We start from the raw sequence: 22,403 nt of genomic DNA, 5'->3' as shown, positions 1-22,403 counted from the left end.
TTGCATGTGTGCACGTACTGAAAAAACACACGGGATTAGGGAAGTAATTTTGTCAAAAACATGCACTGTACTTTACCACCACGTACACACGGACATTCTGAACACTTCCCCTTTTACACATTGAAATGAATTAAATGGATGGAGGAAAAAAAGAGGTATACTTGTGTGCCTTATAGCTTTCCATTGGCATTCATTTAAATTTATGTAATTTACAAATCAAAAGATTAGTGTAGCTTCTCAGTGCCACAACCGTAGCTGTCAGTGTCCATCAGAAAACCTCAAGCTGTTCTTTGACTTCAAGATCGTCAGCTACAATACAGACCTTGGCAGCCACAGTTAGCTGGCCGCTGTTAGTGATGGATGTGACAACAGAATGCAGTTTGCTCTTTCACAGCTATATCAATGCCGTCCTGCCCTGCTGACAGGCAAGGCGAACCTGGTTTTGTCAGCGAGCCAGGCAGATATGATCCTGAAGATACAAAGGAAGCAAGTATGAGCAGTAACAAGGTGCCATCCTCACAGAGTCACTTTTCTGGCTGTAACTGCATTTTAGCAGATGTCCAGCTCAATATTACCAGTGATACATCCATTATGGGCCTGAAAATCCACTATATCTACTTCGACTGCAGTCTTTCCTCAGCCAAAAAACCACATGGAGCACAGGAATAGGCCAAATGCTAGGAAATGTGGGCAACTCCCATGCTGTTCACAAACATTAACGTCCAAACACAAGCACATTCTCCATTACGAAAACAGAGGCAAAATTCCAAATGCAAAAAGCAGTTATCGTGGTTTGGGACAACTAACAATCCTTGACGGCACTACCATTTGGAAAAATACTCTGTGTTCAGATCCATCTGCAGCTACTGTTTTGTTATAAGATATGCTGCTCCCCCAAACGATTTTACCAAGTGATTTTTTTAAAAATTCAACTCCAGGGCAGGATATCTAGACTGAAATGGCCATGGTCTGATAGGAAAGGCTGGAGAGCTGATTAGAAAATACAATATACAATCAAGATATCAACACTTGCTCCCAAACAGCTTAAAATTATTTCAACGTGTACAGAAGCAGTAATAAACAGTTCATATTTCTGTCCTTCCAGTGGAAACGCTACAAAGGGCAACCTGGGCAAGCTGGCGCTAAATACATGTTCCTGGCAAAGCTCTGCCAGCTCAGGCACTTCTTTATTAATACATCGATCCTCCTGATGCAGCCTCTCTGTGCAACTTTTAGAGGACACTTTGACCCCTAGGGTGACCCACTCTTTCTCTTTGTTCAGAGCATTCAGTAAAAGCAGCTTCAAATCTAACTTTAGCCTTTCATGTTTCTGCTACGTACTGTTTATCACTCATACTGCATTTCAGAGAAAGACATCAGAACTACCATCCAAAAAAATCAAGCTGCAGTCTCCCAGCTGTATCACAGCTGCTGATTGCCTGATCTTTCACAATAATAAAATCTAAAGATGTATCCCAATACCTTTTGCTTTACGAAATTTTTTGCACGTGGAATCTGTAGCTTTGAGAGAGCTGTCAGAGACTCTTCCCCTCGCCCTCTTATTCCTCATTTAGAGCTGATCTCGGTGCAGGGGTTGGGTTTATCCTATGGTAGCCCCTTCTCATGATTCAGTAACCTTCACTCCAGCAAAACCCTGGAAATGTGCACTAGCACTAGATGCATGTCAGCTCTGCTTTGCTCTAGCCCTTTATTAAAGGGAGGGAGAAGACCATCGGGAGGGGGGCAGGGGGAGGAAGAGCAGAAGCACTGCCCACCTCCAAGCTCTGGCACAACCCCACTGCTGGGAAGAGAGGGTACATAGACAGCACTGTCTCTTCTCACCCCTGCTAGGGGAGCAACGTATGGCAGAGCAAAGCTAGGCTACACTAACAGCCCAATACTACTGGAGCATAATAATTTTGAGGCTGCATATATTTGCTAATCTGGTGCATATTTTTTGCTATCATAGCACATCTGGGATATGCTAGGAAGCTGGCACTGCTCCCCATTCACTATTCCAAAACCTCTGCAAATATACTACCTTTCCTCAAGCTGTAAAGTGAGGAAAAACATCACAACAAATGAGTCGCTCTTCCGTTCTGTCTTTCACATTAGTACTTTTGCAGTCACCTCAGCATCTCCACTGCTTAAATCAACTCCTGTTTCTGCTGCAGATTATAAACAGGCATACTATCACACTGAAAACCCATTCTAGTCAACATGGCTGCTCCCTGTGTACCTAAGTCAAGCCTGCCTACTTGTTGATAAGAGCAAGTTTCAGTTGCAGTCAGCGCTGTTTAGATACTGTTGCTGTGGAACCAAGCTAATAGCCATTCTGCTGATAACGCATGAAACTATAGATAACTGATGTCCAGAAACTGTATTATAGTTGTGACAGACATAGCAAAAATTGAGCACTAATTTCATTTCCAATTGCAATATCTTCTCTCTGACCTGACAGTTCAAGAAGTCATCACTGGACTAACTAGAGTGAGCAAACTCAATAAGAGAGCCACTAAAGAGGAATCTCCATGATGTCTTTTCATGCAGCCACTTTCTCTGCCTATAGCTTCTCTTGAGCAGAATGAACTAGTGAATCACTCCCTGGCCTGTCTTGGGTTAGCTCACATATATTTAAACCAGCATGAAGCTCTGCACCTTTGATGTGAGTTAATTAAGCTCACATGGCTTTCCCCAGCCTGACTTCTGCAGCTTCGGAAGCTAAGGGAGCCAAATTAAGCCCATCTGTCTAAATGGAAGGGAGTCCTCTCCTGCCATAAGGCATGCTTCATTACCCAGGACAGGAGCTGCCTTCCAAGAGCGCCAGGAAAGAGGTTTCACTGCTGCCAACAGCTACCCAGAACACCAGGTATGCCAAGCATGGGGGTTTTCACAAGAACCATGATTCTCTGCCATCAGTTTCTCTGCAAAAAAGCCTCAAGGGTCTGTTTACAAGGGGGTTTCCTGCAATAACCTTTTGTTTAACACTTGGAACTTCTTGGCAGCAATAGATCTGCAAAATACATTTGATTTTTTTTTTCTTCATTTAAAAATAAAGAAAGAACTAGCAAACTTCAGTGGGGCAAAGGAGATGACTCTCTCTGCCTTGATCCTGCAGCCATTCATTGTGTAACTGAAGTTCATAGTCTGTACAACCTCGGGAAGCCTCTCAGTTGCTAAATTGGAGTCCCAAGAAGAAAGAAAGTGGCCTTAAGTAATCCACATCATCAGGTACAGCTGCTAGAGAAAGGACACAAACCACTCCCTGCTGCTAGTCAGTGCTAGGATCTGGGGAAGCAAAGGTAGAAGACACAATTACACAACTTCAGCTACCAGATTTGCCTTAAAGGACTTAATCTTGTAGAGGAACTGCAGAACTGTGATCAGATCCCATACTGGCTCCGCCACAGCACTGTGCCTCATAACCATACTTTGGTTATGAGTTTCTGTGTTATACAAAAGTTACCACCACAGAAAAACCGTAAGTGACAAAAAAAATAATTCCTTCAGTTATATGTTTTCTGTGAGACAAGACTTGAAAGAAATATCTGTAATTTGGTAGGTAAAAACATACAGTACAGTTGGGAAACACAAACTTAACACCGAAGACCTAACAAAGCAGACTTAAAAGCTTTTTTCTCTGTCACAGATAATCTTTATGAATATTATGAAAACTAACAGAGACGTTTACCATGAAAAAAGCACAGCAATCAGTAATACATACCCTAAGTAGTGACAAACATTTACTCACATTACAGAGCAGTAAGGAATTACCCAACAAGTGAAGAGATACGATGTTTCTCTGACAGGCTTCCTACAAGGTTCCCTCTTAAGCCTAACAAAAATGAGGTATGGAGATGACCTGCATACGGGTTAGTTTGGCTTTGTACTCCCCAGGGAGTCTACACAACTGAATGGGTGAAAAACTGGCTACTTGAGTAGTGTTTGGTGTGCTGTACTTAGAGGACAGTTACAATCAGAATAGTGCAGGGGCCCATCCTGCTAGATACTTGAGGAGGAAACAGAGGGCACCCCCATCAAGGTAAGGGATGATGCCCGCCTCAGGCTGCAGTCAATACACTTGAGGGCAGGGCTGCCATTCAGAGTGGCCTGGCAGGAACCTCATGAATTCAGCTTGGATAAATGCTCCTTCCTGGTCCTGAGGAGGAGCAAGCCCATGCACTGGCACAGGCTGGGGACTGACTAGCTGGACCAGCCTGCTCTGCAGAAAAGGCCTGGGGGAACAGTAGACTTAGCACTAGCCAGCAGCATGCCCAGGCAGCAATGACAGCCAGCAGCATCCCACACCATGTCAACAGCAGTGTAACTAGCAGACCAAGTGAAGCGATTCTTCCTCTTTCCCTGGCACCTGTCAGGCCATGCCTGGACCACCATCTCTGTCTCTGCAGTCCTGTGTGCTAGGCAGGCATTGATAAACTTGAATAAGTCTGGGGGAGAGGCACCAAGGTGCTCAAGGACTTGAGCCGTTGCCCAGGAAGATGGGCTGGGCTATTCAACTTGGAGAAAAGACAGCTTTAAGGAGACCTACTGGCAGCCTGCTGGTACCTATGGGGAGGTTATCAAAAAGATGGAGTCTGTTCTTCACGGTGGTGCACGACATGAGAATGAGAGACAACAGGTATAAATTGCCACGGGGGGTTCTCTCATAGAACATCAGGAAAAATGAAGAGTTCCCTATGAAGACAGTGAAGCAGTACAATAGGTTGCTCGGAGAGCCTGCAAAGCCTCCATCCTTGGAGGTCTTCAAACCCAATCAGATAAGGCCCTGAACAACCTGGTTTGAATTCAATGTTGACACTGCTTTGAGCCAAAGGTTGGATCATAGAGCTCCTGAGGTCCCTTCCAGCCTGAAGGACTAACTCAATGTCCCTGCTACAGGTTCTGTAGTGCATAATAATGGAAAAGGGTTCCACAAAACTGAAGATCGCTTACATTTTGGAGACTGAAACATATTCACACCTTGGAGTTCTGAGAAGCAGTGTTTTAACAGTTTGTACACTGCAACTGAAAAAGAGCACACAGTTTTATTGTGCTGAGACTGGAAACATCTTGGAGCAAGGAAACAATGCTTTTGTCAGACACTATCATGTGTCCAAGAGTTGAGGTTTGCAAGCAAATGTGTGCAAGCAAAGAGTACTCTAAAGAAGAACTAAGAAATGTAGACTCCAAGGCTTAATGAATCACAATAAATACACAGAAAAAACTATCCTGCTACTATCCACATGTTTGAGTTGGCTGAAATGTTTATGTGCGTGAACACAATCACATATAGTTATTTCCCTGGGTAGAACTCTTCAAACTGAAATATTGATTCTTCATCTGGGGCATGAATGGCAATCATTCGTTAATAAAGTCATAATTTCTCTACATACCGTATCAAGGTCTTGGGAAACCCTCCGTTTGCGCAGCTCTTCCATCCTCTCGCACACATCCGTGAAGCAGGTGTTATAGTAGTCTGCATACTGCTGTGCCAGGTCATCAATATTTCCCAGTGACCCATCCTATGGTGAAGACAAAAGGAACAAAAAAAAAAAAAAAAAAAAAAAGAGGTTAATAAAATTTTAATTTAAAAGTAACACCAGAACTCTGAGGGAGACCCTCTCTGTGCAGCACATCCAGCACACAGCTCTTGGGTCATCCTCTTAATTCCCAGCCCAGAGCACACAAGAGCAGTTGGGAACTGCAGTACCACAGCAGCTCGTCAGAAACAGGTGGGTCCTTGCTAATTCCTACACAGTGAGAGAAGGCAGGGACAGCAACACATAGCAGAGGAACAACATATCCCCAGGCACTATCTGCCTCAATTCCCTCCCACCCACATATACTCATATTCCATCTGGTTCTCCCAAGCAGCTGCCCACTCATCCAATAACCAGTCACTGCATAAGTTTCACTGACCTTATTTACTGGGAGTAGCCCTGCTTTCCTTGACAATGACTAACAGCAATTTAAAACATTAAACTTCATGCTTACAAGAACAATCAGCCAGACTGCAAACAATTCCAGCCAAATGACTTTAACAGGCAAGTTTATGCCACCCATAAAGACACTCTGCCAGTTGGTCTTTCAATATATATTGGAGGTGGAAACATGGTTTGCTCAGTCCCAAACGTCTGCTTTGCTAGGCAGGATTGCTACCCTGTTAATAAAATGCCTATAGTCAGGAATCTAATTGTAATAATCTCTTAATTACACTCAACAATTCATACTTTTTAAGTGATGGATAAGTAAGGAAAAAAAACGCCCAAAACAAAACAAAAAACACGCTGGATTTTAAGTGGAATGAGAAATCCTTCTAAGCCTCAGATATGTATGCCATAGAGGGCAGGGCGAGGGGTGGACAGGGTGAATTAACCATTTTTTTGGATACAATATGCATGCACTTAAAATACACCCAGAAGACGGGACTGAGTAATTTTGTTTCTTTGTCTAATTTATGAAAGAGCATATATGTCATTGTACACATTCTTTAAAAGGTGACAATTTACACTGTGCATATTCTGAGAAGAACAAGAATACACTGCAGAGTGTCATTTCATTGTTGCTGTTAATAGATGCAACACATAAATATAAAATTATGTCTTGAATATTAAGAAAAAACTAAGCAATCAAGAAATCATTTAAAAATAATTATGCTATTAACATACATAAGTTACGATGCATAGTTTTAGCATATGAGCTAGGAAGAAATCTTTTAATTAGAAACCACACCTTACTGAAACGGTTGCCATTTGGAAATAAGTATGTGGTCCTGTTCTCAGGGTTGACTATACTGAAAAGGCAGATCCGTTTTAATGAAGTATCACTTCCAGAGAATTGGAAAAAACACTGCAGTTTAAATCAAAGTCAAAGCCTACTAAACCTCAGACTCTGTGAAACACACTCTCTACTTTTTTTAAAAGTGTAATTACACACGTGCAACAGGTATCTCGGATTCCCCAGCAAGTTTTGTAGAGCTCACATTCACAAAAATCAGCATAGTTTGCAATTTCTTAAAACTACTGCGTATGGTACAGGTGGAAAACAACTTGCATGTCATTTGTTGGAGCAGCAGAAGCAAAATAACTACACTAAGTATATATCTATATACACACACCCTCCTCTTTACATACCTATATATTTTTTACTATATTTCCTATCTCTCAACCTGACAAAGATCTCAAATGGGAGGTGGTTTCAAATGCTAAAAGATTGGGTTCCTTAGGGCAAATACACTCCTGGGAACTTCAGACTTTCCAGAGCTTGTGACAAGCAACTTTCCACACCACTAAGCAAGAGTGTAGTTTACGAGGACTAAACAATGCCATCTTCGAGAGGGCAACAGTGCTACCCTGCCTTTCTACCAGAGCAGCAGTGCTACCTGCTCAGCGGGCAGTCAGTGTACATCTTCCTCCAGCCACCTCCTTGCCATCCATCACTTCCCAACAACCTGGGGAAGAAACTCTCCGCCTGTGCCACAAGCTCCACACACGTGCCTGTGCAACCGGACACTGCCGGTGGCTGAGAACGTGCTCGCTGATCCCATGCGCATGACAACCTGCTTTCAAAAGGTCTGCACGCTCCGGAGGGGTAACTAGCGCTGCAGTGCTAGGGAGGAGAACGAACACCAAACAGAAAAAGCAACGCCAAAAAACTTAGCCTTCGTTTGCTCGCTGTTGTGGGCAATAAGAAAACCTGTATGACTTCCAAACAGACAACATGATATCTAAATCCCAACCACTCCGTCATAAAAAAACATCCCTCTCTAAGAGTTACCAAAAACTCTCACTTTGGAGTATGTGCAGTATAAAACAGAGCTTGTTTATTCCATGGTAAGCTTTGCCAGTTAAGAGTATAGGAGCTGGAAACAGTAATGACAGAAGGGCAAGACAGGAAACCGTCATTTTAGTAGAACAATATGAAATCTGCCTATTTACTTTATCAGTCCACCTCCTCTCTCAATTTTGGAAGCCTTTAAATCTCATGCAGCAAACCTGGTCAGAAATAGATGTAACTTGTGAAGGCAAAGTCATGACTCTGAAACTGCGTGATATACTCCACATCCAAATATATCATGTGAACTTCAGCATAGCTGAGAGCTGGGTGAAGCTGAGATGAGGACTGCAGCATGCTCCAGGCGTTCCTCTGCACACCTTCCTACACCCATGCCCCTCACATCCACGGTCACCGGCCGCTCATGGGATGGCGGTGGCACTGCACAACAGATCAAGCCAAACAAGTGCTCATTTTTCACTTCTGTTGGCGTGCAAGTTCACTGTGCTTTTAAGGGTGGCCTCTACACGGCTGAAGGCTTGTCACTGTCCCTAGAGCAAAATTAGCTTGACTGCAGCACCCCAGTTAAAGCCCGCAGAACACGGGTGGCCCCACCACCAGCGAACATGTGGCTGCAAAGAAAGGCCTATTCACAAATGGCTCCGGTCTGCCAGTGCTGCAACGTCCAGAGAAGCTGAGCTGCAGGCACCAGCCTGCCTGACTGACAGAAGGGATTGTTGTCAATGCTTGGGACTCAAATTAGGGGCTGTGCTCCAAATACAGCTCTGGGGAAGACCAGTCCTGTGTGAAAGCAAGCTTAATGTCCAAAATAAGATGATGGAACCGAAAAAAACCACAAGGTCTTAGAGATGAGAACTGATAATTGAAACATATGCTCATCGCAGCCCTGCCATACACTTTTGCTGTGTTACCAGACCGAGGGCGGATGGCTTTACAAGTTAGCCACTCCACAACAGCAGCCTCCTAACTAGATGCAGACAGCTTTGGGGTTCGAAGTCTCTAGCTTCGAGAAATAAGAACTAAAATACAAACATTTGCATTTACATCTCAGCTTGCTAGGAAGTTGTAGCAGAAGATGCCGATTGAATCATTTGCCTCTGTGGCGAAGAGCTTCCTTCAATGAGTTTATGGGTGCGGGTATCCAGAAAGCATTCCTTTTGTTGAAAAGGAAACAGACATAAAAATCAACCCAAGCCAAAGACAGCAAGTATTTCACACCCACATTACGTATAAGGAAATAAAGCCATAACCTAACAAAGGATTGTATATCTGATTTATATTACCGCAAATTTTATCCCTACATGTAGTTCTCTCCATCCTCCTTCTCTATTCTTCAACTACTATTAAAAACATGGCAGAACTTAAAAAAAAAAAAAAAAAAGAGAAGATGCTTCATTTTCCTACTGCGCCGATAATGACTAAGAGGACCTACTTTAGGTGCCATCAAACCACAAGTACAACTAATCAAACGATAAATTTTGAACTATGGCATTTTGTCTGTCTATTCCTTAAGTTCTAAACTGTCTTACACAAAACCACCACCTGTGCGCTCTGTATTTGTATTTTGTTTTCAAGTTGAGTATTTAGAAAATATTCATATACAAAACTTTAGCTCCAGCTTGAGAAGTCATTCATTCCCTTACAGAGTACAGAGAGTCAAAGGAATTGTTCAAAATATTTGTTGTGTTTTTTTTTTTTAAAAACAATCCCTAGCAATATTAATAAAACAGAATAAAAGCGTTCATAACTAATATTTTTAAAATATTTCACTCTGATGCATAAAGAATGAGAGCCAGTGTTAGTTTTCTTAAGTTCCTTTTACTTTCTTGCTTTCATATGCAAGCCAAAACCTAGAGGATTTTTAAGGCAATAGAAATAAAAGTCTAAACCCATCAGTTTGTTCATTCCTCTTCTGCCTTATTAATAGCCCTTCATTGTGGGCTTGATTCCAATACGAACACAACAGGGTCTAAATGAACGGGGACCACCATTTTAGCTTCACACGTAGCAAAAAGCATACGGCTACTTGACACCAAAAAAAAAAAAGCCAATGCAATTTATAGTAAGCCTTCAGTTATGTCCAACTATGCCCCATTTTGATATATCCTCTGTTTGAAACTGCTTATGTGAGTAATGACAAAAAAAGAGATAGTTTATTCTTAACTGATATATCTGTAATTCAGTATCCAGGTCAGTAACGTTTTTAAAACCAAGCCCTGATAATAAACTCTTTCTCATTTTATTACAAATGTAACAGTTAAGCAAAGCCCTGCCATGAAGGCTGCTTTGCACCAGTTGTGTTTATTGCCATACAAACAGCAGTGCTCCAGCTATGTAATCCCACAGATCTTCTCTGGTGGAAAAAATTCGTAAGCAACACAAATACTGAGCAGAAATACCATTCCTGAAATGCTTTAATTTATTCATTAAAAGTTACAACATGTTTCTCCTAAGACCTCACTACTGCCTGAGACCTTTCCATGAAACAGTCTGATAGCCAGGAAAGTAAACCACCCACTAGTTTTAAAGGGTTAAACCTAAAATGAAGATTTAATAAAATATTCTAATGAAAACAGAAGTTACCTCAGATTTCTATTTTTGGTTGTCAAATATGTTCCTAAATTTCCATCTTATAATGTACGCATGCAACATTTTTTGGCATCATAGAACACAGATTAAATGATGAATTGCCCTGGAATTCCCAGAGAATTAGTTCTGATATGCATGTGAATACCAAAGGAATCTGTCAGGATTCCTGTTAATGGAGTGACTACAAAGAAAAGTTGGAACGATTTGACACTTATTATAAAGTTAGAATTTATCGGTCACTGCACATCAGTTAGTTTGATGTGCTGGCAGAATCCTTTGTATTTGACATCTGAAAGCGTAAAGGAGGAAAATGTTTTGTCAGAGTGCTGTGCTGGCAATAAAATTATGTAAAGATACATTCATATTTTAATAATAGTAATAAAATAAAAACACTATCAGCTAAGGAAGAATAACGGACTTTGCTAAGTAATATATACATTTCATGAACCTGCATATGAACCTAAATACTAGGCACTGGCACAGCATACACACTTTCTGCATAAGTTTTCATGCAGAATAAGAGTTTTAGAAAAAGCTACCAAAAAACCAACTGAGTTTGTACTTTTCCATCTCTGATCCTGAAAAATGTATTAACACACTGTATTCCAGCATATCCTCCTCCTATTCCAGCAGATATTAGGAATGTCAGGAAAGAGGTCTTGATTGTCAGATAGATGTGCTCGCTCTCCGAGCCACAGTGTGAAATTCACGTAACCGCACAAATCCCAAAAACATAAAAAAAGATGTGCATGCTACAAGCCGGTTTGGTATCTTCATCTGCACATGGCAATGCAGATTACAGCACACAACGCAGCTATACGAGTTCCTAACTTAAAAACCACTCCAGCTCTGGCCACAACACGTGTATAAACTGGGTGGTTAGGAACAGGTCAGAAGCTAGGAGGAAAAAAAAAATAAATAATAATCTGACTTTTTTCCTATTAAAGTATAAATGTACATGGAAAGGGCACAGACCAAAGCAAGATGCTCTCTCACAGTGCTTTGCAATCATGCCCTGGCAAAGGCATATTTTTGACCTCCACAGCCCAAGATGAGAAAAATCCATTTCCGTGCCTGAAACACAGGACTACTGTGTGGAGAGTCACTGTAAACATTAGCAGCTTATTTCTGGCAGTTGGATCTTAACAGGGACGCCTACCAAAAATTTGTGGAACACAACCCTGCATTTCAATAATACCTTTGGTTTGGAGAGCTGTAAGAAGTACATAAATGAAAGCCGGAACATGGGCCAGAGCAAACAGACTTGTTTGAGGAGGGGAAAGAGGTAAGAGGGACCAAAAAAAGTGGTGAAATAAGAACATCTGCTGAAGGGAAACATGTTTGTGCCTAATAAGCACGCTATTTTCAACAGGACTTCATCTACACAGCATACATCCTACAAGATGTTTAAAGTTAAGCAGAACTAGCTTACCTAGGAAGCAAGGGATGCTCAGATTTTCATGGGACAACTTTAAATAAAATACCAGTCCTTTTTAGATATTTTTCCTAATGTGGGCTCACAGAAGCTTGAGAAACTTGTGTGTCCTTCCCTAGGCCACCTCAAACTGGCAGTGTACCTCCCTGCACTGCAAAATATACCAATACATTAATTCAGGCTACAGGTGATGAATCTGAAAGAAGACATTGCATTTCATGTTCCTCCACAATTCTTTCTAAGGAGGCATATTTAAATCGGATCCAAATCTTTTCAAAACAGAAGAGTTAAACCTGCATGCACCCCTCTGTCTAGGATTTGTGTCTCAATTCGCTACAGTAGTACAGACTGGCTCAATAAGGACAGGCATCTGTAGGAAAACCTGTGAAGCTTCATGGTAATTGCATCTGTTACACGTTTCTGATCCTCTTACCTGTCCCTTGCTAGCAATGTATTTCTGCCAGGAATCAGGCTGATGTTTTGCCTTCTGGCTTAGCTTCAAAATGGTTGCCATTAAAAATAAACCCAACAAGCTGCTAGAGAAATGTTCCCTTCTTTTCCTAGGGCTCAGAAAGGACAATCTTCCATTCAGCAGAAGTAACAATTCCACTATCCATGAAGTGACAGGTTCAAAGTCTTTCTTGACAGTCAGCAAGGTCAGAAATGTGAATGAGACAGAAGCGCGAGGCCAAGCAGCCCAGCATTTGCCTTGATATTCAGGGGAAGGCATAAAATACTCAGTGTAGAAGTCATGACATTTTTATATTAAGAACGGCTATTTTAGAGGATGCTGAAGGGTTGTCATGGTTCCCTTGACCTCTCTATTGCTGGACACTGCGAGAACAAAGAGAACATACAGATCAGACAGATTCAATAGGAGACTTTCCATTAATTTTTCTGGCATCTGAGGGTTGAGTCATTAAGCTATGCAGCTTTACAGAGTTACAAAAATAGATCTAATAAAACTGTGTCAAGCTCTCTGTAGCATGGTTAAAGTAGTTCTAGATTCTGTACAATAAGCAGAATGCACAATGGTACAGTTTGATACAAAAGCTTTTGCAGCAGTTATCTGAAATAAATGATACAGGCCACTGAGTTCATAGCACAGTCACTCTAAACACAGAAACTTTATATTAACCACACAGCTATGTAAGCTTTTTCTAATAGATATGAAACTTTGCCCTATCTTTACATCAAAACAAACTCTTCCCCTTTTCAAAGTTCCGCAAATAAAGTGTTTCCTTTACCATCAGCACAATCTTCCCCCCCCGCCTCGCTTTTCACTATAAAGCCCTGAAGTTTTGTCAAGAAGTCATAACAAAGCATCTCTGGAAAAGCATTCTGAACGTGATTTACGTTTCTCCCTTTGTAAATTGAAGTCAAGTTGAAATGGGATCCCTCTGACATGTAACCAAGGAAGTCCTCTATGTAAAAAATAACAATACGTGTATGTGTACATACATATATGCATGCTAACGAAAAAGGTGTACCTATGCAAATGTACATTCCAACATACTTAAAAAGTAGATATTTATCACAAGTAGAACCAGCTCTTTCACATGCTCATTATCCTGACAGACCAGATTAAATGCAAATTTTATTCATGAAAAGTTAGTTCAAAGCACCCTTAATGTCCAGCTTCCCTAATAACGGCATATTAACTTCTATCCTCCTTTCCCCAAGGTGATCTGCACTAAGCTCATCAAATTGTAACTCAAAACTCTTGCCTGCTCTGATACCTGCCAGGCCACCACTACTCACCCGGCTGGTCAGCAGTCAGGCACAGGTTGTCATTGCTTGTAAAGCAGAGTAAGCCAACAACTCCTTAGGCCGTGTGGTAGCGGCACCTGACATCACCTCTCGCTAGTTTTGTTTCCCTTGCTCTCGCTGCTTCCTCCTCTTGCACACTGTATTTGCTGAGACTTTCTCAAATTGAGTGGAAATGTGCTTCTTCATGCACACCAGCTGCAGTGGGCTTCTATCCTGACACTTGGAGCAGAAACAAACGGTAAACAGAAGAACAGCAAGAATTAAGAAATTAACATATATGTAATTAAAGAAGCATTAAAGAGATGGAAATGTTTCTTGTTTCAGAATCACGAAGTTTAGCATGCGTTATGAGGTGGCCTCCTATTTGAGTTAAGTTAGAGTCTAATGAAATAGATGTGCAAAAGCCAAACCCCTTAAGTAGATGATGAAATAAAGATTTATCTTGGTGAGCTGGCCATATTAACTGCAACAGTGAAGCAGGTCTCATTAAAATTCGTATCTTTTCTTTATATATAGTAGTAACACAATACAACAAAAACAAATCTGTGATAGTTTCAGTCTACATAAGCGAGGCATGAGCAGCTCATTAAAATAGTAGCCTGAAAGAAACAGACATAAAACATGTAAAGAAAAAACACACCAACAACTTGAATATTTAAAGACAAAAACTAAGATGACAACAGTATCTCAAGACAACCGCATAAGGTCAGCAAGTGTGGTTTACAATATTTCTCAAGGTGTTGAAGTTGCACGGTAGACTCAGAATAAAGCAAACTTTGATCATGCTCATGTCCAAGTTTTACTACAAAAAGCATAGTCAAAACCGATTTCTACTTTATACTAGTAATCACACTAAGGGGCATTCGCTCACAGACGGATGTATTGGTGAAACACAATAAAATGCCCTAATCTAAGTCAATGAACCAAAAGGCACTGAAATACTATTTAACAAAGATTCCGCTGTATGAAATTCTGTTTTCATTTTCAGCTGAGGAAAACAAAATTATAAACTACTGTAAAATAAGGGTTTCACTATGAATGTACTCTTAGGAGTATGCTGAGAAGCATTCGAAGGATGATTTTATTTTAAGAACAGGCCATTATTTTCTACTGTTTTTGCAACTGTCTGTAAGTCAACCTCCATACATGAACAATACCCAGAATATTAATACCATCTATTGGTACACTGATATTCTGCTCCTATACGTGATTTTATTCTAACCTATTTCTTTTATCCTTTAAATGAGGTATCTTATCAACATCATAAAACAGAGAGGAAGGCACCCCTTAACTTTGGATTTGCAAATCTCTATTGCACAAAGACACGGGAGTAAAACCTTTACAGCACCCTATACCCTACATACTTATTGCAGAAGTTAATTCTTGCCTGAGAGACAATATACACAGGTTCCTAATGGGTATATGCATAGGGGGCATATACATAATCACCACCACACTATACAAGGCAAAACAATTGCTTGTTTACTAAAGTAATTCTTTATCCAATTTGGTGGTCCCTAAATAGTTTCTCCAAATAAAATTCTCTAAATTTGTTTCGGTCTGTGAAATGTTTCTTTTTCTTTCCCCTCCCGACACTAAGAAGCTCTTACAATCTGTCATTTCCTTATGGAAGAAATGGTATTTCATTCTCCCTTGTTCTAGATGCTGTATAAAAACCCGTGACAGCAACAAGTACCTACTCTGACCTTTGCCCCTCTCTACTCATATATATTTTCCAAGCGTCACAGTAGTAAGAATGGCCATCTTAAACTTTGCTATGCTTTTCACCGGGACAGTTTGGCACAAGCAGGATGTACCTTGCCCAGAAAAAGGAACATTCGCTCAAAGACGTTTCCTATTCTTCGCTCTGTTCCCCCTGCCCCCTTCCCCTTGCTTCTTCAGCATACCATTGTGCACTCCTTGCCCCTTTATTCCTATGTCTCCAGGTCTGGGGTTTTCCGTCCAACCTGATTTGAGAGCCAGGCCTGAGGTCATAGAATCATAAACCAGTTCAGGTTAAAAGGGACCTTAAAGATCACCTAGTTCCAACCCCCCACCTCCCACTAGACCAGATTGCTCAAAGCCCCATCCAGCCTGGCCTTGAACACTTCCAGGGATGGGGCATCCACAACTTCTCTGGGCAACCTGTTCCAGTGTCTCACCACCCTCACAGTAAAGAATTTCTTCCTGATATCCAATCTAAATCTCCCCTCTTTCAATTTAAAACCGCTACCCCTCAATCTTATCACTATGCTCCCTGATAAAGAGTCCTTCTCCCTGTCTTTCCTGTAGGCCCCCTTCAGGTACTGGAAGGCTGCTATAAGGTCTCCCTGGAGCCTTCTCTTCTCCAGGCTGAACAACCCCAGCTCTCTCAGCCTACCCTCATAGCAGAGGTGCTCCAGCCCCCTGATCATTTTCATGGGCCTCCACTGGACCCGTTCCAACAGGTCCATGTCCTTCTTGTGCTGAGGACTCCGGAGCTGCACGCAGATCCTGAACAGGTCTCCTGCCTGGCCACCCCCAAGGACCACAGCTTTTCCTAGCCCACCAAAACCTGGCGGTACTGGCTTCAGGGATGCACCAATAAAGGAGCCCTCTACGCTTTCCCTAATTTCTCAATGCCTCAGCAGCCAAATCATGCATCAGGACCTTTCCCCCCCAGCTACAACTACCAGAGAATGGAGGAGAGAGCACAGTCCTCTTCCGCTCTGCAGGAAAGCCAGTGCCCAGGAAAGCCCGGCAGGGATGCAGTCACCCGAGGTTTCTTCCAGCTGGACCAGCCTATTGTCTCATGTGCATTTACACAGCAAGAGCTACGGGGCAGCACTGCACCTTTATTCATGCAGCACCCAGCCTAGCAATGAGCATCCTGACATTTAGAAATGCTACTACAAAGTTGGATATGACAATAAGCACAATTACTTATTCCTCCATGTGCTATTTAAGAGGCTTACTTTCAAGAGACAGGCACTGTCCTGCCATCCATATGAAGGCTTTGGAAAGGGGCAAAGGAATCTTGGAGTATTTGCTTTCACCCCAAAAATCCAGTTTCACAAAGCATGAAAAAAATACCATTCTGCACGCCAAGGTGCAATAAGGTCTCCCCTCTGTTTTGGGAGTAGATAGGGAAATTAGTCATCCTGGTTGCCATGCCCAGCAGTACAAGACCAGCCCTTGACTTACGGCTGCGAGCGCAGAGGCCAGCCTAGCTGTCAGCTGTGGCAACGTTGTCAGCAGAACATCAACATTTAAACTGCTTTCTCAAACTCTGCTATTCTGGTTTTTTTTTCCTGCTAGAAACTCAGCAGCTTGCAGCCAGGAGGATACACCCAACACTTCTGCGTACCCAGGGACTAACCTTGCCTTCACTCCTCCCGCTTCCTGACAGGCCGTCTTTTACCAGGAAAGGAAACAACCGTAATTGAGGATGGCAGCAATCCATGTTTCCCCACGTAATCTTAGCAGCAGAAGAAATGGTTTCCTGTAGCTCCTGTAAGCAAGCTGCGCCCAGGCCCCCCAACCCGCCTGCCCGTGCTCCCCCCACAAACCCTCGCTTCTGCGGGGATCGGGTGCCCACCATCAGCACAGGCGCAGGAGGGTTCCCACTCTTTGGTGGCATTCATAAACTAGCTTAAATAGAGACCCCACGTTCACACAAATAATGTAAAACCAAAAAGACTGACTCTGCCCTGAAGCACTTCAGTGACGCCTCAGCTTTTGACTCTAGCAGAGGGACGGCACTAACACGGACTCTCAACCACTGCAGGTAGCGTACAGACGAACTAAACATAAAGCTGCTCGTACAAAACTTCATGGCACTGGGCTCAGGTTTTTTATCGCCTTAACTAAGCATCTTGAAGTCTCTTTGGAGAGTGTTTTATTTAGGAGCAGTAATACACAGTTATCAGGGGGTTTCAGTTCATTTAATTAAGCTGAATATAATTACACTCCAGTGGGTCTTAAAAATGCAAGAATCTATTTAAATATTATTTAGATGCGTATCTTTTAACTACCACAGACTGCACAGGGCTTCATGTTTATATCAATTAGGGATATCAACCTAGCAATAAGAACTCTATCTCTTGCCAGCTTATAATCCATTCTACTCTGGGATCTCATATTTTATTTGCTCATTTCCCTTTATCTGTGTACAGTGAAGATGGGCTTTTTGTGTTCTTATGTGCTCATATTGCTTCATCCTTGCCAAAGCGCTTCCAAATTAGGCTAAATAGGCCTCTCACCCAAACAAAAGAGAAATATTTCTGCTTACCTACTGAGCAAATCCTACAGAGTCTGGGCTTGAATAACTGTGTGGTTGCCACTTCTCCCAGGTGTTTCAAACATATTTCTCTGAAGGGACAACACACAATTTACTACCTACAGGAGCCCCCCAACAAGGAGGACGCTACGTGCTTGTTTCAAGGAAGTGCTTAAGCCCGTGGGTGCTGTCAGTCCAGCGGCTCTGCCCACTGATAATAGATTTTGCTTTTACTGGAGACTGAATGCGTTACTCAAGCATTGCACATCACAGAGATGCACCTCAAACTGAAGCATGAAACAACCTGAAGAGTCCCACAGGGCTAGAGAGATCACAAAAAGGAGAAGCTGGCAGAACCCCGGTGTCAGTAAAGCTCGCAAAAAATTGAGTGTCTCTACAAAACCCAGCAGCTGGTTCTGACCGACCCAAGGCCCTGAACCACAGGTTGAAAGACAGCAAGTGTAGATAAAGACACTTGGACTTGGGGGGTAAGCAAAATTCTCACTTGAGCAACCTCTCTATGCATAGCAACTTGACATCAAACGGAGAGCATCCTGCTAACTAACCATTTGTCAGGAGAGTTGTCATGCCAAAGAAAAACATCTCACCTACTTGTAAAAGCAACTGTAACACAAGAAGAAAGTCTCAGATGGAAGGAGTCTCCTCACAGACTCTGCTTCTGAGATGAAACAAGAGACTGCAGTCTCGGGGAACACCAAACCATGAACACAGCAAGAGCGGCAGGACAACCTATGTTGGAACCAGGATACATCTGAAGTGCCACAAAAACAGCAGGGAGCTCCCTGAGCAAAAGGAAGATGTTACACCACTTTTCACAGTATGCACCATTATTAGTTTCAAAGGATGTACAGTAAATAAGCAGCCTCATGCATAAAGAATCAGGACTTGAAGGGAAACAGAGATTTTGCTGTATGACTATCTCAGGGAGAATCACATGTCTTCAGGTGTGGGTAACTCTTCAAAGCTTGAGAGGTACAACCCAAAATGCAAAGGCTGGTTTAGAATGAGTTATGTGTGAACGGGGAGTCTGGGCATTAGATTGTCTCTAGCAAAATAGTAAATCATACTCTCATCCTCAGCCTGTTTTAGGTAACCAGCCCTCTGCTACAAATTACCCATTCAAAGCATCTACTGGCAATACCTGAATGGCATAATTTTACATGACTCATACGCACATGAACAATTACCCACCTATAGCCTATATTTGTCTTTAAGCAAAAACAAAATAAGGTGCAACCAAGGAGACATGAAGGCTTACTTTGTCCTCTGATAATCCCTAACTCAGCACCTGAAGTGAGCCCTGTCATTTCTGAATCAGGCTTAAATCTCCATTATTTACTTCCCACGTGCTCCCTGCCCGTCCGCACCATTCAGCCACCTCCTCTGGGCCCCCCTGAAGCCAGCCTGCGTGCTGACCTTCCCCTGCAAAAGTCCCAGTGCACGCTCCAGCCATTTCCTGACATGAAGGCAGCAATTCTTCCTTTTCACATGATCCTCCTAAATCCCTCTTCCTAACAGTTGCAAGTTACTCTTCTCAGCTGGGACTTTCTTTTCACTTTTCCAGCCACAGCAAAACAATTCTGGATACTGAGTCACTGCACCTCCATCCCTTGTCATCCTCTGTTTCCTCTTTATATGAGGGGTATTTTCCCAAGAGAGGCATGAGTCTGAAGAAAAAAAAAAAAAAAAAAAAAAAAAACACAAAACACACAACTTTTTTTTTTAAATTCTTTTAATATTGCTCAAACTCACACAGATCTACCTAAGAAAGGCAGAAGGGCCAGAGAGGAGCTAACACACTTTGTTACCTCCCTCCCCTCTCTTTTTCATGGCAGTTCGAAAAATAAATAACTATCTGTAAGCACTTTGCAGTAGTTGTAATTAGGTTTGGCAGATGAAAAAAATGAAAGTTTGTACAATATTTGAGACATATTTGTACGTATTTGAGACAAGGATTAAAAAGCACAAGTAACTTGGCAGATTACTTGAAGAAAGTATTGCTCCATCAGAGAGAAAAAGCAACGTTGTGAACATCCACTTCTTTCTTTTTTTCCTCAACTTCAGTAATTAAGAACTCAACCGCCACACTGACCAAACCCTATGAGACTCGTCATGAGTAGGTTTGTAACAAGGGTATGCAGAAGCATCCCTTTCCATTCCTGTTTATGCATGAACACACACCATATGCAGCATGAAGCAACTCTTCATCATCACGCCAATATTTTGATTAAGTCCTTGACCTTATGTTCTCTGGCAGCTTCCTGAGTTTAGATAGCTATCAGGCAAAGCTTGGGTTTTACAAATTTTATCCATCTGCACATATATACTCACTCCTGGATGCAAAATCTAAACAATACATTGCTGGATCTAGGCTGAGCAAAAAACAATATACCTCACTGAGCCAACACATCCCACTACCCCTTCAATTTGGTACACAACAGAACATACCACCACAGTGGAGAGGGATCACACAGGATTAGACTCCATTTCAGGCCTCATTGCAAAACACTCAGAATAAAGTAGCAGCAGTTAACACGGAAAACATAATTTTTAAGGACTGACAACTGTTTTGCACTACGTATGCTGAGTAGTCTCCACTGATGAAACAAGAAACAAAATAGCCGTTTCCCCCAAGCCTCTTCAAACAATGAGAAAGACACATCATCATAAAATAAAATGGAAAATATGCACCTTCAACATTTATTTGTATAGTGCATAGCAAGCAAGGTGGGAACCTCCACAAACAAGCTGGAACTCTGACAGAAATTCAGGTAATTAAGAAGAGACACCAGAGATTGCCCTTTTCCTCTATAAGGAAAGCCTCAGAGAAACTTTAAAGAAGTATGGTATGTAAAAACACAGAGAAAAACGTCCAAAGAATTTGCCATGTACAGAGATTCACAATATGCCCTGCCAGCAGGAAATCTGCCTTTACTCAGCCCTTTTTCTCCAGTGAAATGCAAACAGACAGACCTAAGGAAACGCATCCAGTGGGGCAAGAAAGGTTTCTACCTGCTACTGCAGCCACACCAGTGCTCCAGCCGCACAGGGACATCAGTGCCTGCGCACCTTCATTGTGGTACCTGCAGTCACCTCTGCTGTCAATATTTCTCAAGGGATATAAGCAGCCTACTCTTACTTCCACCAAAATCAGTAGCAAGTCACAAGTGACCTCAGGTAATGCAGGAACACAAACAGCTTCTGTGGTGGAGACCCCCACACACACACTGCGCTTGCTGTCCTGAAAAAAAACCCAGCATTTTACATGCCAGAGGTACAGCAAAACCAAATACCTGTTCTGAAATTAATCAGTCCTCAGTCTGACATGAAGCACCATGTAAATCCAACAAAGGAAAAGTCAGAAATCAGTCAACTGTGCTTAGTAATACAGGCACCAGCATCCCTGCTCCACTGCCCATCAACTCCCATATTTCTTGGTAACCCCAATATGACAGTTGACCATGAGCTTTCAATTGCTGGCTTGACTAGAAATTTCCTCACCTTACCAGTTTTTTTGATTTTGAAATACAGTATCTTTATTAGCCCCCTAATAAAATGTTGCACACGGAAAACTGTTCTCCCCAACTTCTGTATAAAACATGACATATTCCCAAATGCACTCTGAAGCATCGAGTTTTTGAAGCGTAACCCTATCTTGAAGACGGAAATTTGAAGACAGAAGCCATGACTGATATACTATGTGCAGTCTGCCCCTGCCTTTTCCCATTTTACAATGATAATTTATGAATTCTAAGGTGGGAAAGCAGCCTAATAACAGAGTGGAAATCACAGCCTACCAAGTTGTGGTGCATATTATCCATGAATACAAATACACTTACGTGTAAAACAGGATTTTTCTACTTTTCATCCTCACAGAGCATACATTTCAGCTTAAATGCAAAGCGTTTATCGTCAGCTTTCCGAGGTACCACACTAAGCCGGACAACCACTGAAAGCTCCAAAACTCACAAGTATTAAAAATTATTCTGTATAACTGAAGGCTACATTTAAGTCTATGCCATGATATTGATAACCATATGAAATATGCCTAACAGGGATGGTGAAAAGAGATGAGCCTCAATTTAGCAGTAGAAAATAAGTATCTTCAATTTGCATTCCATCCCTAGGATTGCACTAGAAATTTCTGGTGCAAAAACCCCATTCAGCTGAGCTGAAATACACAGGAAGCTCGTGCTGGAAGACTGTAACTGCAAAAATGGAAAAGGATGAATGTGTTTCCAAACTGTAACAGATACAGATAAACAGAGATAATAAACATAGATAGAACGCAAACATCTCCCCAGTTGTAAGTGCATAAAAAACACAGATTCTACAGCAACGACATACCACTTCTAGAGGTATATTATATTATGACCGGTAAGATATTATTCTGGCAAGCAAAATACCTTAAAAGCCTAAAATGCCTTTTTTCCTGAAGCGCAATGTAATGCTAGGAAAATGGCCGTAGCATGTGTTTTCACCCAAGCTCCAACTGTAGATGTACAGTCACTGAAAGAACTTTTAACAGTGCCACCT

The 22,403-nt window shown here is 42.0% G+C and overlaps 1 protein-coding gene across 3 annotated transcripts in view; it reads right to left on the bottom strand.

Annotated features, from left to right (window-relative positions):
- Positions 1-22,403, bottom strand: part of SASH1 (SAM and SH3 domain containing 1) — a 570,737-nt gene that overhangs the window by 95,448 nt on the left and 452,886 nt on the right. For all 3 annotated transcript variants that reach the window (XM_054194898.1, XM_054194899.1, XM_054194901.1), the window contains one exon: positions 5,394-5,522. In XM_054194898.1, coding sequence (XP_054050873.1) covers positions 5,394-5,522 — 129 coding nt within the window. The remainder of the gene's footprint in view (positions 1-5,393; positions 5,523-22,403) is intronic.

Source organism: Rissa tridactyla, chromosome 3 (genome assembly GCF_028500815.1).
Source record: "Rissa tridactyla isolate bRisTri1 chromosome 3, bRisTri1.patW.cur.20221130, whole genome shotgun sequence".
Lineage (NCBI taxonomy): Eukaryota > Metazoa > Chordata > Aves > Charadriiformes > Laridae > Rissa > Rissa tridactyla.
The sequence above is the reverse complement of the archived record's forward strand: the minus strand, read 5'-3'. Positions and strand labels throughout refer to the sequence as shown.